This window comes from Cyprinus carpio, chromosome A12, assembly GCF_018340385.1.
Source record: "Cyprinus carpio isolate SPL01 chromosome A12, ASM1834038v1, whole genome shotgun sequence".
Classification (NCBI taxonomy): Eukaryota; Metazoa; Chordata; class Actinopteri; order Cypriniformes; family Cyprinidae; genus Cyprinus; species Cyprinus carpio.
Window position 1 is genome coordinate 5,542,487 of NC_056583.1, and position 18,633 is coordinate 5,561,119.

Below are 18,633 nucleotides of genomic sequence, written 5' to 3' on the forward strand. Positions count from 1 at the left end.
AATGAGAAAAAAATATACAAAATCTCTGAAGAGGGGATCTGAGTTTTATCTAGATGGAAAATATCATAGAGACTTGACAACACCTTAATAACCACCCTGAACACCACAGCAACCACCTAGCAATGCCCTAGAAACCATCCAGAGCACCCTAACAACAAGTTACATTTTAGTTCAATCTAATTTACAAATAATATTTACATGCAAACATTTTCTTAACACTTGATACTACAGTGTTCATATACAAATATGACACATTAGTGTATTTACAGGCAGCTCCATCAAATAATTACATATCAAAAGTTTGGAATAATAATTTTTTTTTTTTTTTATGATTTTGAAAGAAGTCTCTTCTGCTCACCAAGGCTGCATGCATTTATTCGATCAAAAATACAGCAAAATCAGTAATAGTTTGAACTATTATTACAATCTTAAATAATTGTAATTATTTTAATATCTATTTTAATATACTTTAAGGTGTCATTTAATTATGTGATGGCGAAGCTGAATTTTCAGCATCATTAATCCAGTCTTGGGTGTCACATGATCCTTCAGAATAATAGTCTAATATACTGATTTAGATCAAGCAGCAAGCAGCACTGATAGTAAAAAGAAACTGAGCAGCAAATCAGCATATTAGAATGATTTCATAGCAGGAATAAAGGACTTTTTCAAATATATCCAAACAAGAAAACATTCCTTATTTCTGATTTTTCTGTATTTTAAATCAATAGATGCAGCCTTGGTGAGCATAAGAGATTTATTTTTAAAAAATCTTGATTATTCCAAATTTAAGTAAATACCTGTTGTTAACCGGTATTTCACATGCCTGTCTAATTATCAAGAAAATGTGAAAGAAATTTCCTACAACAAACACATTTTTAATATTAGTAAAATCAAACGATGTTCTGCCATGCAGATTTTCTTCAGTAATCTACTGCAGCATCAGGAAAATCCCATCAGTTGTGTTTGCTGAGGTCCATTGGCAGACTTCTCAGCAGTGACCGTGGGAGGCCGGCTAGTGTGGGGATTTCCTCCCGTCTCCCACTCGACCAGCGAGTCTGTCTGTCTGTCTCTCTCCCGCTTTCTGTCTCCTTATCTGGCCTGCTTCTCCTCATCCTGCTCAGTGTGAACCACAACAAAGTTTCTAACGCCTGTTATTTCATCTTATTGCAACTGTACTGTTATCACGGATGTAGAAATGGATGCGTTTCTTGAAATCAGCTCAACTGTGTCAGGAAACTGATCTCAGATACTCGTCTGCCTCTATTATTAGAGACGTTCCATAGTTTCTTGAATGTTCACTACATATAGAGCCACAATATATATGTATATTTAATATATGTATTTATACGAATAAATCTAGCTTAAGCTGACACTTAATTTGGCTTGTATTGTGAATGTCCACAACATACAAATATCGTTGATGGTAGTTTGGACAAACACTGTGCTTTCAAGGCTACATGCAATGCTCTATAAAGCACTGAATATCCTCACTCCAAGAGTAAAAGTGATGATTTACTTCACTCTTCCGAATGCTTTGACACAGCTTCAACAAAACGCATCCATCTATTCAGTCAATGAGGAAAATTTTCATATTCATGTTTCTAATATTTCATTATCACTGCTTCAGTCAGTAGAGTTATGACTGCAATAATACCAATAGCTCTGTAAATGAATCTTTTTCAAGTGCAATATGAAAAAGCTGTTTATGGAGTCATTAACCTTATAAGTGATATTAAGTACAGGAAGATTTTTCACCAGACAAAAAGGAAGAATGATAACTTCGACTGACAGGCTTTAAAAATAATGATATTATTAATTTGCTAGGTTGAGATTTGTGAAAATCGCAATTTGTCAAATTTCAGACTCAGAGGAGAACTAAATGATTCATCTTGGTTGATTATCTCATATTGCCAAATAACTCACAAGTCAGTTAGGTTGGCCAATGAGAGTCGCTGTGACAAACACTAGATGTTTCCATTGTTTAGATTTTGTAGATTTGATGCCCTTTTTGACAAAGAAAATATAGTTTTGTGGAAACAAAAGGCACTAACTTAGACATTCAGCTCCAGGTCAGAATAGCTGCTCAGTGACCAGTTTGTAAACATTGACATTTAGAGGAGATTTTGAGGATTGTCGTTTCATGAATTTGATGGTAAAATTATAATGATTGAGGATGATTGCATGAATGTGCTTAATAAAATAATGTTATGATGAAAATGTGGGTCTTTCATAGCTTGAGGTCACTTGAGGTCAACACTTGAGGTCATGCTGTATTGTGGATCGTGCCTTACAACGGTTGGGTTCACAATACAGCACATACTTTATTCATTCATTATTGCTCTTATTTATAAAAAAAAAAAATGGCTCAATGGAGTTGTGTCAGGTCATTCATAACTGTCTGTCTGTCAGCACCCAATCAGACCCTATTAACCATCACCCCAGTGACCTCTGACATAGTCACCTTCACATAGCTGTCCAGTGTTGTTTTAGTATAAAAATAGATTCATTCTGAGGACAGACTTCATTTCTTGTTTTTCTCTCTCTCTCTCTCTTTAGCATTACATAATGCGGATGCTTTTATCAGCTGTTTGGACTCTCAATTTTGACGGCACCCATTCACTGCAGAGGATCCACTGCTGGGCAAGTGATGTATGCTAAATTTCTCCAAATCTGGTCTGATGAAGAAACAAAATTATTTGTATTTTGAATGGCCTGAGGGTGGAGAACATTTTCAGCAAATTTTCCTTTTCAATTTTCAGACTTACCAGTTTTATTTCTAATTACATTCTGAAGGATTTTGCTGAGCGGTTTGTTGTTCTTATGTTATTTGCCTGATTTATATTACATTTTATTCCTAAAACACGGTTAGCATTTTTTCTTGATGTTGACGGTATTTTCTAACATCCAAAATCCCTTCTGTTCAAAAACCTTCAACTTTAATATGTCAGCAAAATGAAACAAGAATTTTGAACAGAAGATGTTTTGATTTCTCTTCTGTGAATGTATGCAAATATATGAGCTTAATTTTCATATTTAAACATAACATTTCAGAAAACATGTGATACACACCAACTGTCTTAATGTACTGTAATTTATCAGATGAGAACGTATGGTGATATCTATTCGTTTGACACTTTTACTCTATTCACCTGTAGTGTTTTGCCTTATTGCTGGTGTTTTTCAAGACTTGATTGTCATCCGCTGTATATCCAGTTTTAACCACTTGAGAAAGCTGAACACCTGACAGTGGTAAGAGCTGTCTGCTAGTTTAACATGTGTAAGAATATTTGTCAGGCACATTAGCTCACTGTGGGGTTCCCATTGTGTGTAAGGGGGCGGCCTTCAAAACCCCCATCACATTCCCTTTCTGTCTTTTAGGGTGCTCTGTGTAGGAGGCTATGTGGGATTCCCCATACAACAGCTCAAAAAGCACATAGGAATGAACCTGCCTCTGCTCGTCGACAGAATACCCGCTCTAAGCAGAATCCTTCGTGTCAGGACAGAGGAGAGCGCGGAGGACAAAGAGAGCAGCCGAGGAGCGGCAGTCAGTCAGTCAGACTCGGGAAGAGAGTGGGCTGCAGCATTCTGCCTCCTGAGTAGCCGGGGGTCTTCTATAGCTTGGCTGGCTCATCATTACTTTTCAGGCCAGACTTCAGCCAGGTGAAAGAGGTGACAGGCCGTCCTCCTACACGCAGATTCCAGTGGACGCTGGGCACGCTCTCTCACAGCTGTCAGCTGTTGTGATGTGCTGACAGAAGAAGAGCGACAGGAAGTGCAAGGACTGCCACACACATAATGGAGCTTACTACTTACTGAATACCGCACACTATGCACCGTATATTGCCTGTGGTAACACTTCATCCTGATAGTCCACTTGAGACACTGTGTTAACTATAAGTACCGTAATTTTGCAATTATGTGTCAACTACCAGTCATTAGATTATTAGTAGGCTGTCTCCTTAATATCTGCTAACAATTTATTTTGACGGTCCTAAACAAACATTCTATGTAAGTAATGTAAGTAACTTTGTAAGTACATGTCAACTAACCCTAAACCTAACTTAAGAGTAATTTCAAAGCTACTTAGAGTTAGTAGAATGTCTAAAGTGGACTATCGAAATAAAGTGTAGCTGCACCGACAAATGTTTTTACGTTTTAACAGTAGGCATTATTTTACAAGCAGTAGTATTTTACAGTGTAGTCACATGACCTCACTACTTTAATACAGTAAATTATAATAAGCATCTTACCAGAAAAAAAGGTTATTTTGTAATTTTTTAAATCCAATTTTGCATTAAAAAATTAAAAAATTAAGATTTTTTTTAAATGTTTTTTTTAAAGAAGTCTCTTATGCTCACCAAGGCTGCATTTATTTAAATTCATTTATTTCTGTGAAGTGCATTCAGAAAAGGTGCAAACAATACAGAATACGCATACTATACACATCTGAAGAAATAAGAGCAGTATGATTAAATGCTCCTCTGAACATAAAACACCTAGCCATGGTGCTTCAGAACATCACATAGCTAATATCCCGCTCAGAAGACATCATTCATGTACTAAATAAAGGATCGGTCACACAGATGTCAAGTTAGCAGCATGTGAAACAGGTTCGCAATGAATCCCACATATACACGGCAGTTAGAGTCGCTTTGAAGGAGAAAAGCAGGCTAACTTTGCACCTCAGAGGTCAGAACAAAGGCAACTCTGTTCTAGTGCCCTGCTGTACATGAACGGACAGACTTTTTTTTTTCAATGAATTATGACTTGATTCACATTTGTCCGTTGTCTCGATGGACACCCACAGTGTTCCAGCGACTGCCTTCTGATACAGTACACAAAACACAGAGAGAGCTATGCAGTGTCCCTGCTAAATCTGGATTATTTACAACATGGCTGAGTCATGAATCACATACATTATATTAGAAAAACACAGTTTTGTTGAAGAATCCCGTTTTTAAATGTCTGTTGAAAAGTCATGAATGAGATCTCTTTAATATGTCGATTGATTCTCTTGGACAGCAATGAGATTTAATGGAGAGCAAATGATTTTTGTCTCCAATTAGTAACCTCACATCTCTCCTGTTGAGTTTCCGCAGAGACCTCAACAGCATCTCAAACCATGCTCAGATTTGGTGAGATACCAAGATATTTCAATATGAACAAATATTTTTCATCAACTTCTTGCCAGACCAACTGATCTGACCTTTTCCTATGTCTCCTGAGGAATTTTTGAGAGCCAGATGAGACAATGAAACAACATTGAACTAAACTGAACAGAATAATGACGCTATTGTCTTCTGTAGAGCTGCTTTACAACTAAAAGTGAAGTTGTGTAATAATTGTAACAATTTGTTTTTCCTATTTATTACAGTGACAGGGCGGACTTTAGGCTGGGATTCATGAGGTTGTATCTGATCCAGCTCTGTTCTCTATTAGTAGTAATTGAAGCCCATTCAGATAAAGCAAGTGGCACTTGACAACAAAACAAAGTACTTGAGCTGATGACGTCGTCGGTTAATAAGTGCACTCTTTGAATGGACAAAATATTATGCTGTGCAAGGAATCTCCAACCGCTGGACAGAAAAACACAGAGCATGTAACACTGCCTGTGTCTTTGATGTATGCATTCGATATAGATTCAGAGCTTTTCACATTACTCTGAGTGACACATAACACACATCCAGGGATATCAAACAGCCCTTAAATGTTATATTGGGATCCATTTTAAATACTACTATGTACTAACATTTAAATTAATAATTTGATACAATGGACTTAATGTTTACCTACACATTTTTACATTATAGTTACATTTTTAAAATGACCAAGTAATTACATCTATACACTGTAAAATAAATAAATAAATAAAAATGACTGGAGAATATTTTAGAAGAAAATACAATTTCAGTCTTGCGACTTCAAAATTTCATATTTAATTCAATGCGTTACTTGCTGTTTCTTTGTAATTGCTTGTGAAATTTGCTATTTATGTCTTTTCTTTCTTATGTTGGTCTTTTTATTGCAATAACAAACATTTACAGCAATAAGAAATGGGGACATATGGTCAGCACATAAGAGAATAAAATTAAAAGGCATTGAAAGAGAGATGCCTTTAATGCATTTGTATATTAAAATAAATATATTTTAATAATTTATATTGTATGTTTATTTGTGTGTGTATTTATGTATTAAAATATATTAATATTTATACCAAAATAAAAAATGTGTTATAGTTAACAGGGACAAATATATATGCAAAGAATAAGAAAAAAGAATTACTAATATCTGTGCTGCTCTGCTGTTATGTTGCTATTTTAAAGTACACTTTCACGTCGTGTATATAACATTGTAATAACATTAGGAATACTGTTATGCTTAGTTTATATAACATATATGATACACCGAGGTACTTCATATTATAGGTACAGGTCAAAAAAAAAAAAAAAAAAAAAAAAAAAAAAAAAAGTACTCCTTTGCACTGTTGTATGGTACAAAGTCCAAGAAACACGTTAATCTTTATTTGTTAGTGATTATTGGATTTGTAGGATAAAAGCGCCCTCTAGTGGTGAGGTCACACCACAGCATTCCAGAACAGATTTTAAACATAGTTTCATCTAATGAGAAACGTTTGATACTAAATCATGCCATTCATTATAAATGGGATGTGATTTCGTGTGATTTACTAAGTAGAAATGACGAAAAGAAAAGCGTTTTCACGTCACGCACGTCGCTGTGATGTGACGTGTCGGTGACGTCGCGCAGGGGAAGTTGTTTTTGCTCGACTCTTGTAAGAGTTGATCAGTAACCGGTGAAACCAGAGTTCCTGGTCCCGGAACAAAGACAGTAATGTGCCGATGAGTCTCCCGTGTGGCTGAGGCTGTAGTTGATGAAGGAATGGAGGTGCTGGACAGTCCTCTCAATCTCGTAAGTGTCTGTTTACAAGTCCCATTAGCACGCTAGCTGCTGTTAGCTTAGCCGCATTTCTTCTCTGAGCTGAGGCTGTGGTTGATGAAGGAATTTTACCCGGGGCTTTAATTCACTTAACCGTGACGAGAAGACGCTGTATAATCCGTGTGCTGTTTTAATGAAGTCTGTTATAGTTAGCTTCCATATGTGTGTTTGTTTACTGCTGACAGCTGATCACCTTTAAACAAACAAACACACACACACACACACACACACACACACACACACACACACACACACACACACACACACACACACACACACACACACACACTGACATATGACTCGATTTATTATTTCCTAAACTGATGACAGTGCGTTACTGTTGGCTCATGGATTATTCATGATATAATCCTGAAACGAAGAGCAGAAGGATCTGTTTAATCTGTTTATTGTGAAGTTATGATCATTAAATACAGCATCAGATCTTTATAGACAGATTTCAGTGACAGTGAGGTCCAAACAGGTTAGATCACGATTGATTTTTTTAAGTTTAATAAAATTTAGCTTTTTATATATTATCAGCATAACAACAAAACAGGAAAGATTATATATATATATATATATATATATATATATATATATATATATATATATATATATATATATATATATATATATATATATATATATATACATAATTTGGATCTCTCTCTCTGTGTTAACGATATTGTAATATTATGTTGGTATAAAGGTTAATATAATTTCATAAACAGAAATTAATTAAAAACAACGTAGAAACAATGTAAATTTATATAATATATAATATACTCTAATTTAGTAAGTATTCATTAGAGCTTCTTCCCCATTGTTGAAAAAGGGGGACTTTTAAAAAGAGTACTTATTATGGAAATAATTTACTTTAAATAAAAAACTTCAGTGCAAACTGAATGTAAAGTTATGGACACTTATTGCATGTTATTTCCTTTAACAAGTAGTTAAACTTGACCCACCTGAGTAGTGCATTTCCGTGTGTAATTTCATAATTCTATTGTCTTTGAAATATGTTTGAAGTGTACTGCTAAATGTACTGTTTATGGTATGGTATCATGTCAGTGTCATCGTGTCAATGTCATTTCTGTCGAATCTTGTATTTGTTTTGTAATGATGATGAAGTAATTAAGTGCATTTAAAATACATTAATTTGAAATGTAATATCAGATCACACACTACAGCACAAATACCCCACATGTGCTCTAGTGTGTTAGTTAACACTTCAGAATAAGTGTAGGCTACTTCTTTATAGGATTACAAATGATTATTAAAATGTACTTTAGAAAAAAATGTTTAATTTGACATTATTACAAAGTACACTTAAGTGGACTTTTATTTTGTTAATATTATATTATCTGCAGTTTTCTACATTGTTTTTTTTTGTTTTTGTTTATTTGAAGTAGACAAGAAGTACACATGCATTTAAGTGCACTTCTTTTTTACAAGGATCAATGGAAGCAAGAACACCTGACCATCTGTACAAAGAGTTCACATGATCAGTGTCAGAAATATAGTTTGAATCAGACTTTGACTGTCAGATGTTCAGTGTGGTCTCAGATCCCACTGTAAACACTGAATACTTGTGTGTCATTGAGTATCTGTTCTGTGTTAACAAACTCATAATGAAATAATGTCATCTCTTCCAGGCCCATCAACAGTGCAGGAAAGCAGAGCGCTTGCTGGCTGCTGGGAAATTTGAAGATGCCATCTCCTGCCACAGAAAAGCTGCAGGTTGGTTTCAGTTTTAAGTTCTATTCAGACACTAACTGTCTTTCATGGGGACGTCTGTGAAAGTCAGTTTACGTGACACCTCAGTGATAAAACATGCATTCAGATGGTGATTTATTTAGTTCTGTGATCCAGTGAACTTGGGAACGTGGTCAGACACATGATTGTCAGGTGTAAACAAAATGTGTTATTGCTTGGACAATTAATTAATTCATATTTATTTTAATAATAAGAAAGCAATATCCTATTTGTTATTTAATTGTGTAAATATTCTAGTTAAATACATATAAAAAATGATGCACTATATTTTAAATTGTTTTCTGTCTTACATTTAATCTTTAAAAAATTATGGATGTAATTTAAAAAAAAAAAAGTGGAAATTAGCAGAAATGTGTGTTCTTACGTAACTTAACATAACGTAATGTCTCCACAGAACTTCTCAAGGAGGCCATGAAGCTCACCAAGTGTGAACAGGTATCCTTATACGGTCCTCGTTGTTCTGCATTTTCTTTATTATTATTTATTGTGGATGAAATTGACTATGAGATGTTTCTTTCCTGCATAGGCTCGCCTGTCACTGGAGCTTCAGAGGGACAGTCACATCAAGCAGCAGAGGCTGATTGAGGAGCAATGGAAGCGAGCAAAGCGAGAGGACAAGCCCAGAACACTCCAGCATGTCCAAGCCTCAGACCAAACGCCACGCCGCGACCTACAGCCGGGCAGAACCACCATGGACGTCTCCCAACCCTCTGAACGCGAGTATGACACCTGGTTGTACCTCCTGAAGAACAAAGGCACTGTTCCAGAGCCCTGCGCAGGCAGTAAAGCCCAGAAAGATGATAAAACCCGTCTGGAAGAGCAACAGACCACCATCGATGACCTACGTGACCTGGTGGACCGACTGGTGTGCGAAAACGAGCAGCTGAAACGGGAGAACGAGCAGCTACGGGCAGAGAATGCACGGCTGAAGAAGGAACCCTACGCTGATGCCGACTTCGTGGAGCGGTCGGAGCTGTGGGTGCTTCCGCGGACGACCGAGGAGCGCAAGGCCAAGGACATTCCCATCCCACAGCTCCCTCCGCTGGAGATGCCCACTCAGGAGATCCCTCTGGAAGACCTGCCCGGCCTAGAGCTTCCTGAGGACATCCAGCAGGAATTGCAGGAGCTGTTGGACAGGGAGAAGCTGTGACCACTCACACTCAAAACACGCACCAAAGGGAGACTTCAATCGCCATCGTGTGCCAGCGAACACACAGAGGAAGCACATTCACGGTGGAGCAGCCAAGCGGCGGAAGTGACGGTTCACGCGACCGTCCTACTCGACTTCTCAGTGGCGCCCTGTAGCGTTTGGATATACAAAGAAAGAAAACAACGCTTTTTGAAGTGTGTGTGCCTTTTTAAACATTTCTAACATGTTTTTTGTTATGAAGTACGAGTGAAAAGGAACATCGGAGATTCTGTTGAACACTATGTTATCAGCAGGTGAATTTGCCTCTTGCAAATTCCCACTTTGAATCGTACACTATTTCCTACACAGACACTGTGAACTACATTCATGTGTGAGTGTTTTGTGCAGTATCTGTTGATGTTGTGGTTATGCAGTTTCAGTCGTCTATCAACAGCGCAGATTTAGGACATAGAGGAAGCCAAGAGGCATTAATGCAATTAGTTATGCATTCTGTTTCCATACCAGCTTGCAGCACTTGTTTTGCCTTATTGCAATTAGTACGAAGCCCAGTCATGAAGTCATCTCTGGACGATTTGTAGCAACTTGTAAAACAAAAACAGCTGTGGTTTATTTCTACAGGATAAGGGATTTTGAACATGAGTGTGAGACTATTGCATTCGGAACGATAAGCAATAATCATGTCAAGTGCTACAGAATCACTCATTCATTTTGTTGTTTCTCATCACCGCTCACTTCTCTGAATTCCTGCTCCGCTGTGTCATTCTTCAGACACCATGTCAACAGCATAGGAATGGACATGTCCTAAAAGCTTCACTCTTTGGACCTGTGTGAAGTCTGTGTGAATGAACTGAGGATGTTGTTCATTGTTTTGAAGCTTCATTTGTACTGTACTCATCAATCAAGAATTGTGTGGATCACGGTGTTAATATTTTCAGGTAACTGATTGCACAATCATACCTTGCTCTAACAATAAACCAGGTCCTCACACTAATCAAAAGCATACCAACATGTGCCAGACATGCCTGGGAAGAGATGAATTTATCGCTTATGTTTGTGTCATGAAGAGGGAACCAAATCCACATTTTGCTCTTTTTATTATTATTATTATTTTGTTTTAATTCAATGTTTAATTACTGGTTTACCACAGTAATCAGGGTGCATCAAATTGTCTTTTTTTTTTTTGTGATGTAATAATCAATGAAAATCATATGATGAAAATGTTTTGATGCATGAATGGCTGTTCTGCTGTAGCTGTACGTATATATGATTAAGATATTGAAAACAAGAATTTATGTACAATTCTTTTGTGAGTTTAATTGTTCTGACAAGCATTAAAGATTTTAACAAGTGGCAGCATAAATCTGTTTTGAGTTGTTTGTCCAACTGCTTGTATGCTATTTCTAATACAGTATATTGAAAGTATAGTATAATAGTACAAATATTCCATGCAGTCTGTTGAACATGAGCTCATAAAAGCTGCATTCATAATTATAAAAGAATGTTTGAAGAATTTGTATTCAATGGAATATAGCATGCCATGCTAGACATAAACCTCCCATAGTTCATGTTAACTGCCCACGAAAGCAAACAAGTTTAAATTGGTCAGATTAAAAAAAAGAGTTGTTGTTGTTTATTTAAAGGGTTGTATAAATCATTAAACTGTAAGATTCTTTATCAGAGAGACTTTAGAATGGTAGTGACTGCACTACAAATGAGTGTACATTGCATCATATCTAAATTCCCACAACAACTCAACAGCCTCCTCTGGTGTTCAACCAGTGAATGACAACATGTGTTCAGCCAATCTAGAATTTGATTTTCTCAATAAGACATGGGTTTGTAAAAAATACTACATATTGTTTACTATACTAAACAAGCAGTAAAACTGACTGTTTGGATATTGGTTAACATTATTCTTGGTGACGTCACCCGAGAAGGAAAGTAGTTTCAGAGGTGAAGCACATTTTGATTACGACTAAATATATATATATATGACTAAACATGGAACATGTCCTATAGATTATCTGAACCTTTCATTTTGTCAATAAGGCAAAAGGCAGGCAGATATTTGATAAATCCATTTTAATGGAAAATGTAAAACCCCTTTGAACTTCAATGTACAAAGCATTTAACACTTGCACTTTAAAATTTGAAATTGAAGCAAGCCATGTTTAAAAAAATACATCAGTGAATGTATATATGTATATATTTACACAGCATAGTACGATTTGCTTTTTCCATTGAACTTCAAAAGTTCGCCATAGTAAATCTGAACATAAAAAGAAAGAAACAAGACAGTTTTTTCTTGAATAAATTACAACTTTTTTTTTGTAAATGTCTCCATTTTACAGTGAATACTTTTTAATAAAATGCTGAAGTGTTATTTATTAAGTCTTTCTTTACATAATAGAACTTTACAATGTTTACAATTGTTTGGCAGTTTTTTTTCTCAAAAGATATGGCATGAGGACACGAGACAGTGGATCTCTCTCACAGTAACTCCAAGTCTCCAAAGTAGTGAGCGCCATCAGAAATCCATTAGCAAACTGTACAAGTTACATTTACATTTGATCGAGAACAGAGCATAGAACTCCTAAAAATAAATACGATTCTTCACTGAAACTATACAGTATGAAAGAACAAAAGGGGAACGAAACCAAACAGACAAACAAACACTAGATTCTCTTTAGATTTGTGGCGGTCAATCACAGTCATCCTGATGCGCTATACTGCAATGGTGTCAGTAACAAATAAATACAGTTTACTGGTGGGTTTTCTCTGCTTGGCACTGGAGGTTCGCGGCGTGAGCGTTAGTGTGCATATTTGGGGGAACGTGTCGACGAGTGTCATGAGTTCGTCTCCTCCTCTTCCTCTGCGCAGCACCTCTTTAATGTCCCCACAGCATCCTTCACGCAGTGGTAAAAGATGTTCTTGACCTGAGAGAAACAGCAGGCTGTTAGAATCACATGCTGAGAGAGAGATGTCTGAAATGGCATGGCAACTGATGAATGTTCATCTGAAACATTCATCACATCCACATCAGGAAACTGAGAAGCACAAACACTAAACTAAGAGTGCAAAGGTCCCCAAAACTGAACTGTCACCCAAACAAATTTGGGGGTGTTGTGGGAATTTTCTTTTTTAATAAAGGTATGAGACAAAAATCTTCTGAAGACTTATTTTCTTGAAAGAAAAGGTCAACAGTCATACAGATGGCTGCAGAGTGTGACAAAGAACATTTATACCTTCATCAAATCCGGATGCTTTGATCTCATCCAATCATAATGCATATTCAACATACATGTCCAATTTAAGGTGTCTAACTATGACCTCCACACAGGTTGTCTGCAGAGATTTAAGACCTATAAAAATTTGATAAAAGAAATACAGCATGTCCATGCAAAACTTAAAATTATTTTACTGGTGCTCAGATTCAACTGCAAAATGGCAAGTTTAAAATATTCTAGACATGTTGCACATATGTATTGAAATTGAATTAGGTACTAATATATCAATACATGAATTAGACATTGATTGATATTGGATTTTGCTAATAAAATGTGTTTTAAAAAAAATGACATTATTACAGAATAATCTATATTCTGAATGTTTTAAATATAATGCTGATAAATTATTCAAATGTATCATTTAATTAATTACATGATATGCCAATTAATTAATCAAATGTACTGCAAATGAATAATTTTAATTAATGTTTCTATGCAAAAAAATTGGTCTTTTAATTATAAATAAGCCCAAAATTCACTGGGACTTTTATTTTGAAATGTATTTGCTATATTTTACTACCTCCAGCTGCTCATTCAAAAAGATGAGAGAGATAAAATGTGCACTCTTGCAACCACCTATACAACATTACAGCATAAAGATCATAAAGGAAACAGACATAAATCATCAGTAGTGGATCAAAAGCAATCTATTAGCATACAGTAACTGCTCTGAAACCATGTGCCTGTAGAACGTGTAACAGCACTGCATCTTCAAACATGCAGCGCTCACATTTATTTAATTAAATCATTGTCTTTTGAAATGTAATAATAATCACATTAGGTCATATCGTGATTGCTGTTTTTCCCATACCCAAATATAAGATTACTGAAAATGATAATTAAGAAATTTGTTGGAGCATTTAACATATTTAAAACTTGATCAAACTAAATTTAAGACATTTTTAGGACCCAGGAAATACTGATATTTGTAACTTTTATGATATCTCATATCTAACGATGCATCTGAAAATATAAATATTAAAAGTGTTCTTTAGTGAGGAGTCTATTTTCAAGAGTATTTGAGTTTATAACATAAGTGGAAGCAAACAGAATCCATGTTCCTGTAACAACCTACAGAGCAACAAATCATGTGATCATGTGACGAGACACTGTTATACAGCTTAGGCCTTTACATTCCAATACATTTTGACATGTTGCGATATTTCCAGTTTGAACTCTACCTGTAGCTTATCTTCATAGTTGATTTCCTCTTTGGAGGATCTGAGTTCCTGGGTTAAGTGGAACGAATGCACCACATGCTCCGGAGACACAAAGTCATTGATCACCTGGACGCAGCTGTGCAGGTTTTGCACCTGTACAAATGAGAGACACACAGATCTGAGTGTGCAGTGATGTGACAAATATCAGAAAGATGATAGTGCTCTGGAACCTCAGCTAGTTCAGAAGGAGGAAGTTTGCCTGTGATTGTGATTTTGCTGAAACCTGTATTACACAATCCACTACATGCCTTCAGTCACCTGACTGACATGATATTTAAGCAGGTAAAATGCCTTTTAGCATAACTGTTAAAACATTCCCTTCATTTCATTCCCTCCTTTTTGCTCAGTTTGGGCCTCTGAATAAAACTGAGGTGCTGGTGTATCAAAACTGGTGTACCAAATATGATACCCTACACATATGAAACCCTTTATTATTATTATTATTATTATTATTATTATTTTGTCTAATTGATTCAATAAACCATTTCATCAGATTTTTCTTTTTCTAACTATTATTTCATATGTCAGGCTTTTAAAGGGTTGAAGTGAAGTTAACAGCATTAGTTTTTTTGTTGTTGATATTTTATATAATTCAATGATATACAGACAAAGTCTGGCTTAAGTGTTTTAACGATGTTTAGCAACACTGCAAACAAAACAGTAAGCTTTGTTGCTTTCCATGTCTATAAAGTATTTTTTTTGGTCTGAATAATCAATAAAACAACATATGCTCCAGAATGTAGTATATATCATGATTGGCTCATGTGATATCAGTGGTTTGAGCAACTGCAGAAGAGGAAGGAGTGTAATGAGACCTGGTGCAGAGCTCCAGCAGGGATCAGGACCGAATCACCCAGAAACTGCACCACAGTCCAGCCCTGAATGGCGTATTCTTCCAGCAGCCGCTGACGCAGCTTACGGCTCAAGTACCAGCTGGGCTCACGGATTGGGTCATGATCCACTGGGATCTCCACGCCCTGCTCTTTCGCCAACTGCCATATCCAAACACACACAAACATTGAGTTAAAAAACAACAGCACGTGCCAAAAAGATTTGCACACTCCAGAAAAACATATGAAATCAATCCTTTAAAACTTCCTTGCAAAAGGTTTTATGAGGACACCCACTCAGAGAGAGTGTGCGCACGCAAGAGAGAGAATGAGCGTCACTAGAATGATCAGTGGAGAAATCAAATCAAAATAACCTTGTGCAGGAACTCTTTAATCTTCTCGCCGTCTTTGCTCGTGTAGATGTGCCACAAAGCTCCGGGAGTCTCGCTCGAGTCCTTTAATCTTTTCTTCACATTGTCATCCAAATCTTCCTCCTCCAGCCTCTTCAGCACTCCTGTGTGTTTGGCACAAACACATTCATGCGGTTACACAGCAAACGCATCACGCAGTCAGCTTCATGTATTATAAAGGCAGGGAGCACCATCCTCTTTTGAAGACAGAGAGATATTTAAAAATTAATGGCAAAGAGTGTGCGTGCGTGGGAGTCTGGCTTTTATATATTCTCCTCATGTCTGCCCATGAGACAGCGGATAAAAATAGAAAGGCCATTACAGTGGGGAGGAGCAGCTTTTGGCATGAGACATGGCACAAAATTACTTATAAACTTACAACTGGAAATTTAGATGCACAAAATGTGTTGTTCAGAAATTGTCATGGTTGTGATTTTTTGCAACCATCATCACTTTAACACATTTGCACATCATTATTCAGCAACTAGATATATACTATAAATACACCAGTACATAAAACCATGATCTGCACTAAAAAAAAAAAAAATTTTATTTTAAAATTAATCACCAGTAGGACAGAACACAAACGTGAAATGATTTAAAACAAGCATTAAAATAGGCCAAAAGAACAAAGAAATCTAAACATTTTCTTTCTTTCTTTAAGATTAGGAAAGTGTTTAGAGTCTACATAAATATATATAAGAATATAAAGAGTAGTGGGAAATTAAGGGGGATGGGATCGGAAAGGAGCACGAGCCGTGATTCAAACGCGGGTCTCCCCTCCTGCTGCGGCTCCAACAAGATATTTCTCATTTTTAAGTCATCCCCTCAACAACTTTTTTCCCCCCTTTAAAGAACAAAGTTTCCCACTGTCTTACAAAACCTGGATATATGCGGAAGCCTAATTTTAAAAGTGTGATTTCTATGCCTGGAAAAGTCGTGTAAATTCATAAAGTCTTAAAAAGCCATGGGCATATTTATAATGAACGAACATTCTTCTAGTTTGGCCAAGCTCTTAGATGTTTTATTGGGTAAAAATTGAGTCCAAAAAACGTATCCTTCATCCTTCTCCAGTAAATCATAAAAAAAGGGAAACAAAGGTCATTGGGCTTTCGAACATTGTTGAGGACAACTGGAATAAAACCACTGACCTGTGTTACTTTAGATGTAACATCACACCCACATGGTTAGAGGATTGTAGATGATCAGAGAGAGCACAGTGGTCATGTAAAACTACAAATGGTTTTTAGTTAATACCATAATAATATATCATATGTGAAACTCAACCATGTTTTTAAATTTTCCTTCTCCTGAGTGCAGAGAAAAGCTCTTGTAAGTGCTGCTATGGCCATGTACTGGCAGGGAAAACTCCTTCCAGATGCATCTTTTACATTTCATTGTTTCCAGGGTGGAAATCGTGTTCTGTTTTTTTTTTCCTCTGAGCTCAAAAGTTTATGGAACATTTCTCTAGCAGAAGGCTTTCCCCCTCCATCTCTTTCTCTATCACGGCTGACCAAGTAAACAGACAGGCTTTTGACAGCTGTGTGGTGAGCGGGCCTCAGGCTTACCCGTTTTGGAGAGGACACCATTCCCTTTGGCCACTCCTACATAAACCAGCACGCTGATGATGTCCGACACCTCCATATGCAGGTTAGCGGTGCCGAAGTCCTGCTCCTGAGATGCCGCCACACCTGAGATACAGATCATAAACACCATGTTCACCATGTTATCAAAATACGATTCTTTTATTATCATTTATCTTATTAAAATTAATCATAATTAAAAACAAATACTATGTAGATAATACATACTAATGAGAATTTGGGAGAAAATTATCATGAAAATAATGTCACAATACAAAAAAGGTAAATTATTATTTATTTTCATGTGTGGTGAAATATGAATGGTTTCATGAGACCCCTCCAGTAATTTAATATAATTTAATTTTCTACAGTAAAACCATGAATATAAAAGAGCAATACGAACACCATGAATACAACTTCATAGTACCGTAAGCGCAGCAGAGGCGCGGTCCCAGGTCTGGCCTCACAAAGAATGAGGGTAGATGGGAGGCCAGGTTGAGGTTCCCTTCAGGGTCTGAATACTCAGGCATTGGGAGGTTCTTCATGAGATCATCATACCTACACAATAAGATGAAGCACATGATAAAACAACACTAAAACAGAGCTATGCTTGATCAGAACATACAAATTAAATATTGAAAGTCAACATGAAACAGCATTCGCAATCCCTAAAACAGTGTCTAAATGGTTACTTAGCACGTCTGCATGTCGTGTTCTTGTGTTCATGTGGTACCTGGAGGGCATCAAAGCCATAAACTCTTCCCCTGAAGGCCAGTCTTTCAGTCGATACACCACAGTTTCTCCATCTTTTGACTTGGGCCGCTCTGCAGAGAAAGCATGATCAGCATAAACAGAAACTGGCCGATTAATAAGATAATTGCTCATATGTTTACTTCATTGGCACTCACTCGTGAGATCTTCAAAGCCATCCCAGAATTCTTTTACGCCTGAGTTGGACATTACTCCATCCTTGCAGTTCAAGAGGTCTCCCTGGTGGTCGGCAAACTCCTGGTTGAAGGATTCTGCCTTCCACAAGCTGGCGTTGAGCTTCTTGTGCACCCCAGAGACCAGCACCGGCTGCAAATACACCACACAGGAAATGGCCTTTTAATGACAGCTGAGATCACAACCACTACAAGACTTGCTTTTTAACAAGTGGAAAAATATGAAGCCTGGTTAAAAAAGAAATTGCAAGATGGATTACTCTAAAAACTAAACACAATAATTTACATTGGTTGAAAAGCCTAAATCTGTGAACTAATCTGAGTGCCAAACTAGCTTCTGCAGAAGTGCAGAGCTCAATAATAATGTTTCGGTGTTGCACTGCAAATAAATCTGAAGCATAAATATGAACTCATTAAACATTGTACATTATAGCAGTTACATTTCCAGCTTTTTAAATGTTTATTTTTGTAAAAAT

At 36.6% G+C, this 18,633-nt stretch overlaps 2 protein-coding genes across 5 annotated transcripts in view; one reads left to right on the forward strand and one right to left on the reverse strand.

The window, feature by feature from the left end:
- Positions 1 to 6,711: 6,711 nt before the first annotated feature.
- On the forward strand, positions 6,712 to 11,243 carry LOC109052686 (nuclear receptor-binding factor 2-like). Its single transcript, XM_042767255.1, has 4 exons — positions 6,712 to 6,930; positions 8,613 to 8,697; positions 9,128 to 9,168; positions 9,260 to 11,243. The coding sequence occupies exons 1-4, from the start codon at positions 6,901 to 6,903 to the stop codon at positions 9,881 to 9,883; spliced, it is 780 nt and encodes a 259-aa protein (XP_042623189.1). The 5' UTR covers positions 6,712 to 6,900; the 3' UTR covers positions 9,884 to 11,243.
- Positions 11,244 to 11,948: 705 nt separating this feature from the next.
- LOC109052664 (probable JmjC domain-containing histone demethylation protein 2C) overlaps positions 11,949 to 18,633 on the reverse strand; it is a 133,233-nt gene continuing 126,548 nt past the window's right edge. For all 4 annotated transcript variants that reach the window (XM_019070077.2, XM_019070076.2, XM_019070075.2 and 1 more), the window contains 8 exons: positions 18,122 to 18,290; positions 17,947 to 18,037; positions 17,641 to 17,771; positions 17,199 to 17,321; positions 15,595 to 15,734; positions 15,206 to 15,382; positions 14,352 to 14,483; positions 11,949 to 12,819 (listed from right to left, as the gene is read on the reverse strand). In XM_019070077.2, the coding sequence (XP_018925622.1) occupies positions 12,730 to 12,819; positions 14,352 to 14,483; positions 15,206 to 15,382; positions 15,595 to 15,734; positions 17,199 to 17,321; positions 17,641 to 17,771; positions 17,947 to 18,037; positions 18,122 to 18,290 (1,053 nt within the window). In that variant the 3' untranslated portion in view covers positions 11,949 to 12,729. The remainder of the gene's footprint in view (positions 12,820 to 14,351; positions 14,484 to 15,205; positions 15,383 to 15,594; positions 15,735 to 17,198; positions 17,322 to 17,640; positions 17,772 to 17,946; positions 18,038 to 18,121; positions 18,291 to 18,633) is intronic.

Excerpts from the sequence above, each read along its gene's own strand:
- LOC109052686 (XM_042767255.1), top strand. The coding sequence starts at position 6,901 with ATGGAGGTGCTGGACAGTCCTCTCAATCTC. Across the intron at positions 6,931-8,612 it reads TGGACAGTCCTCTCAATCTC|GCCCATCAACAGTGCAGGAA; the intron begins GTAAGTGTCTGT and ends CATCTCTTCCAG. Across the intron at positions 9,169-9,259 it reads AGCTCACCAAGTGTGAACAG|GCTCGCCTGTCACTGGAGCT; the intron begins GTATCCTTATAC and ends TTTCCTGCATAG.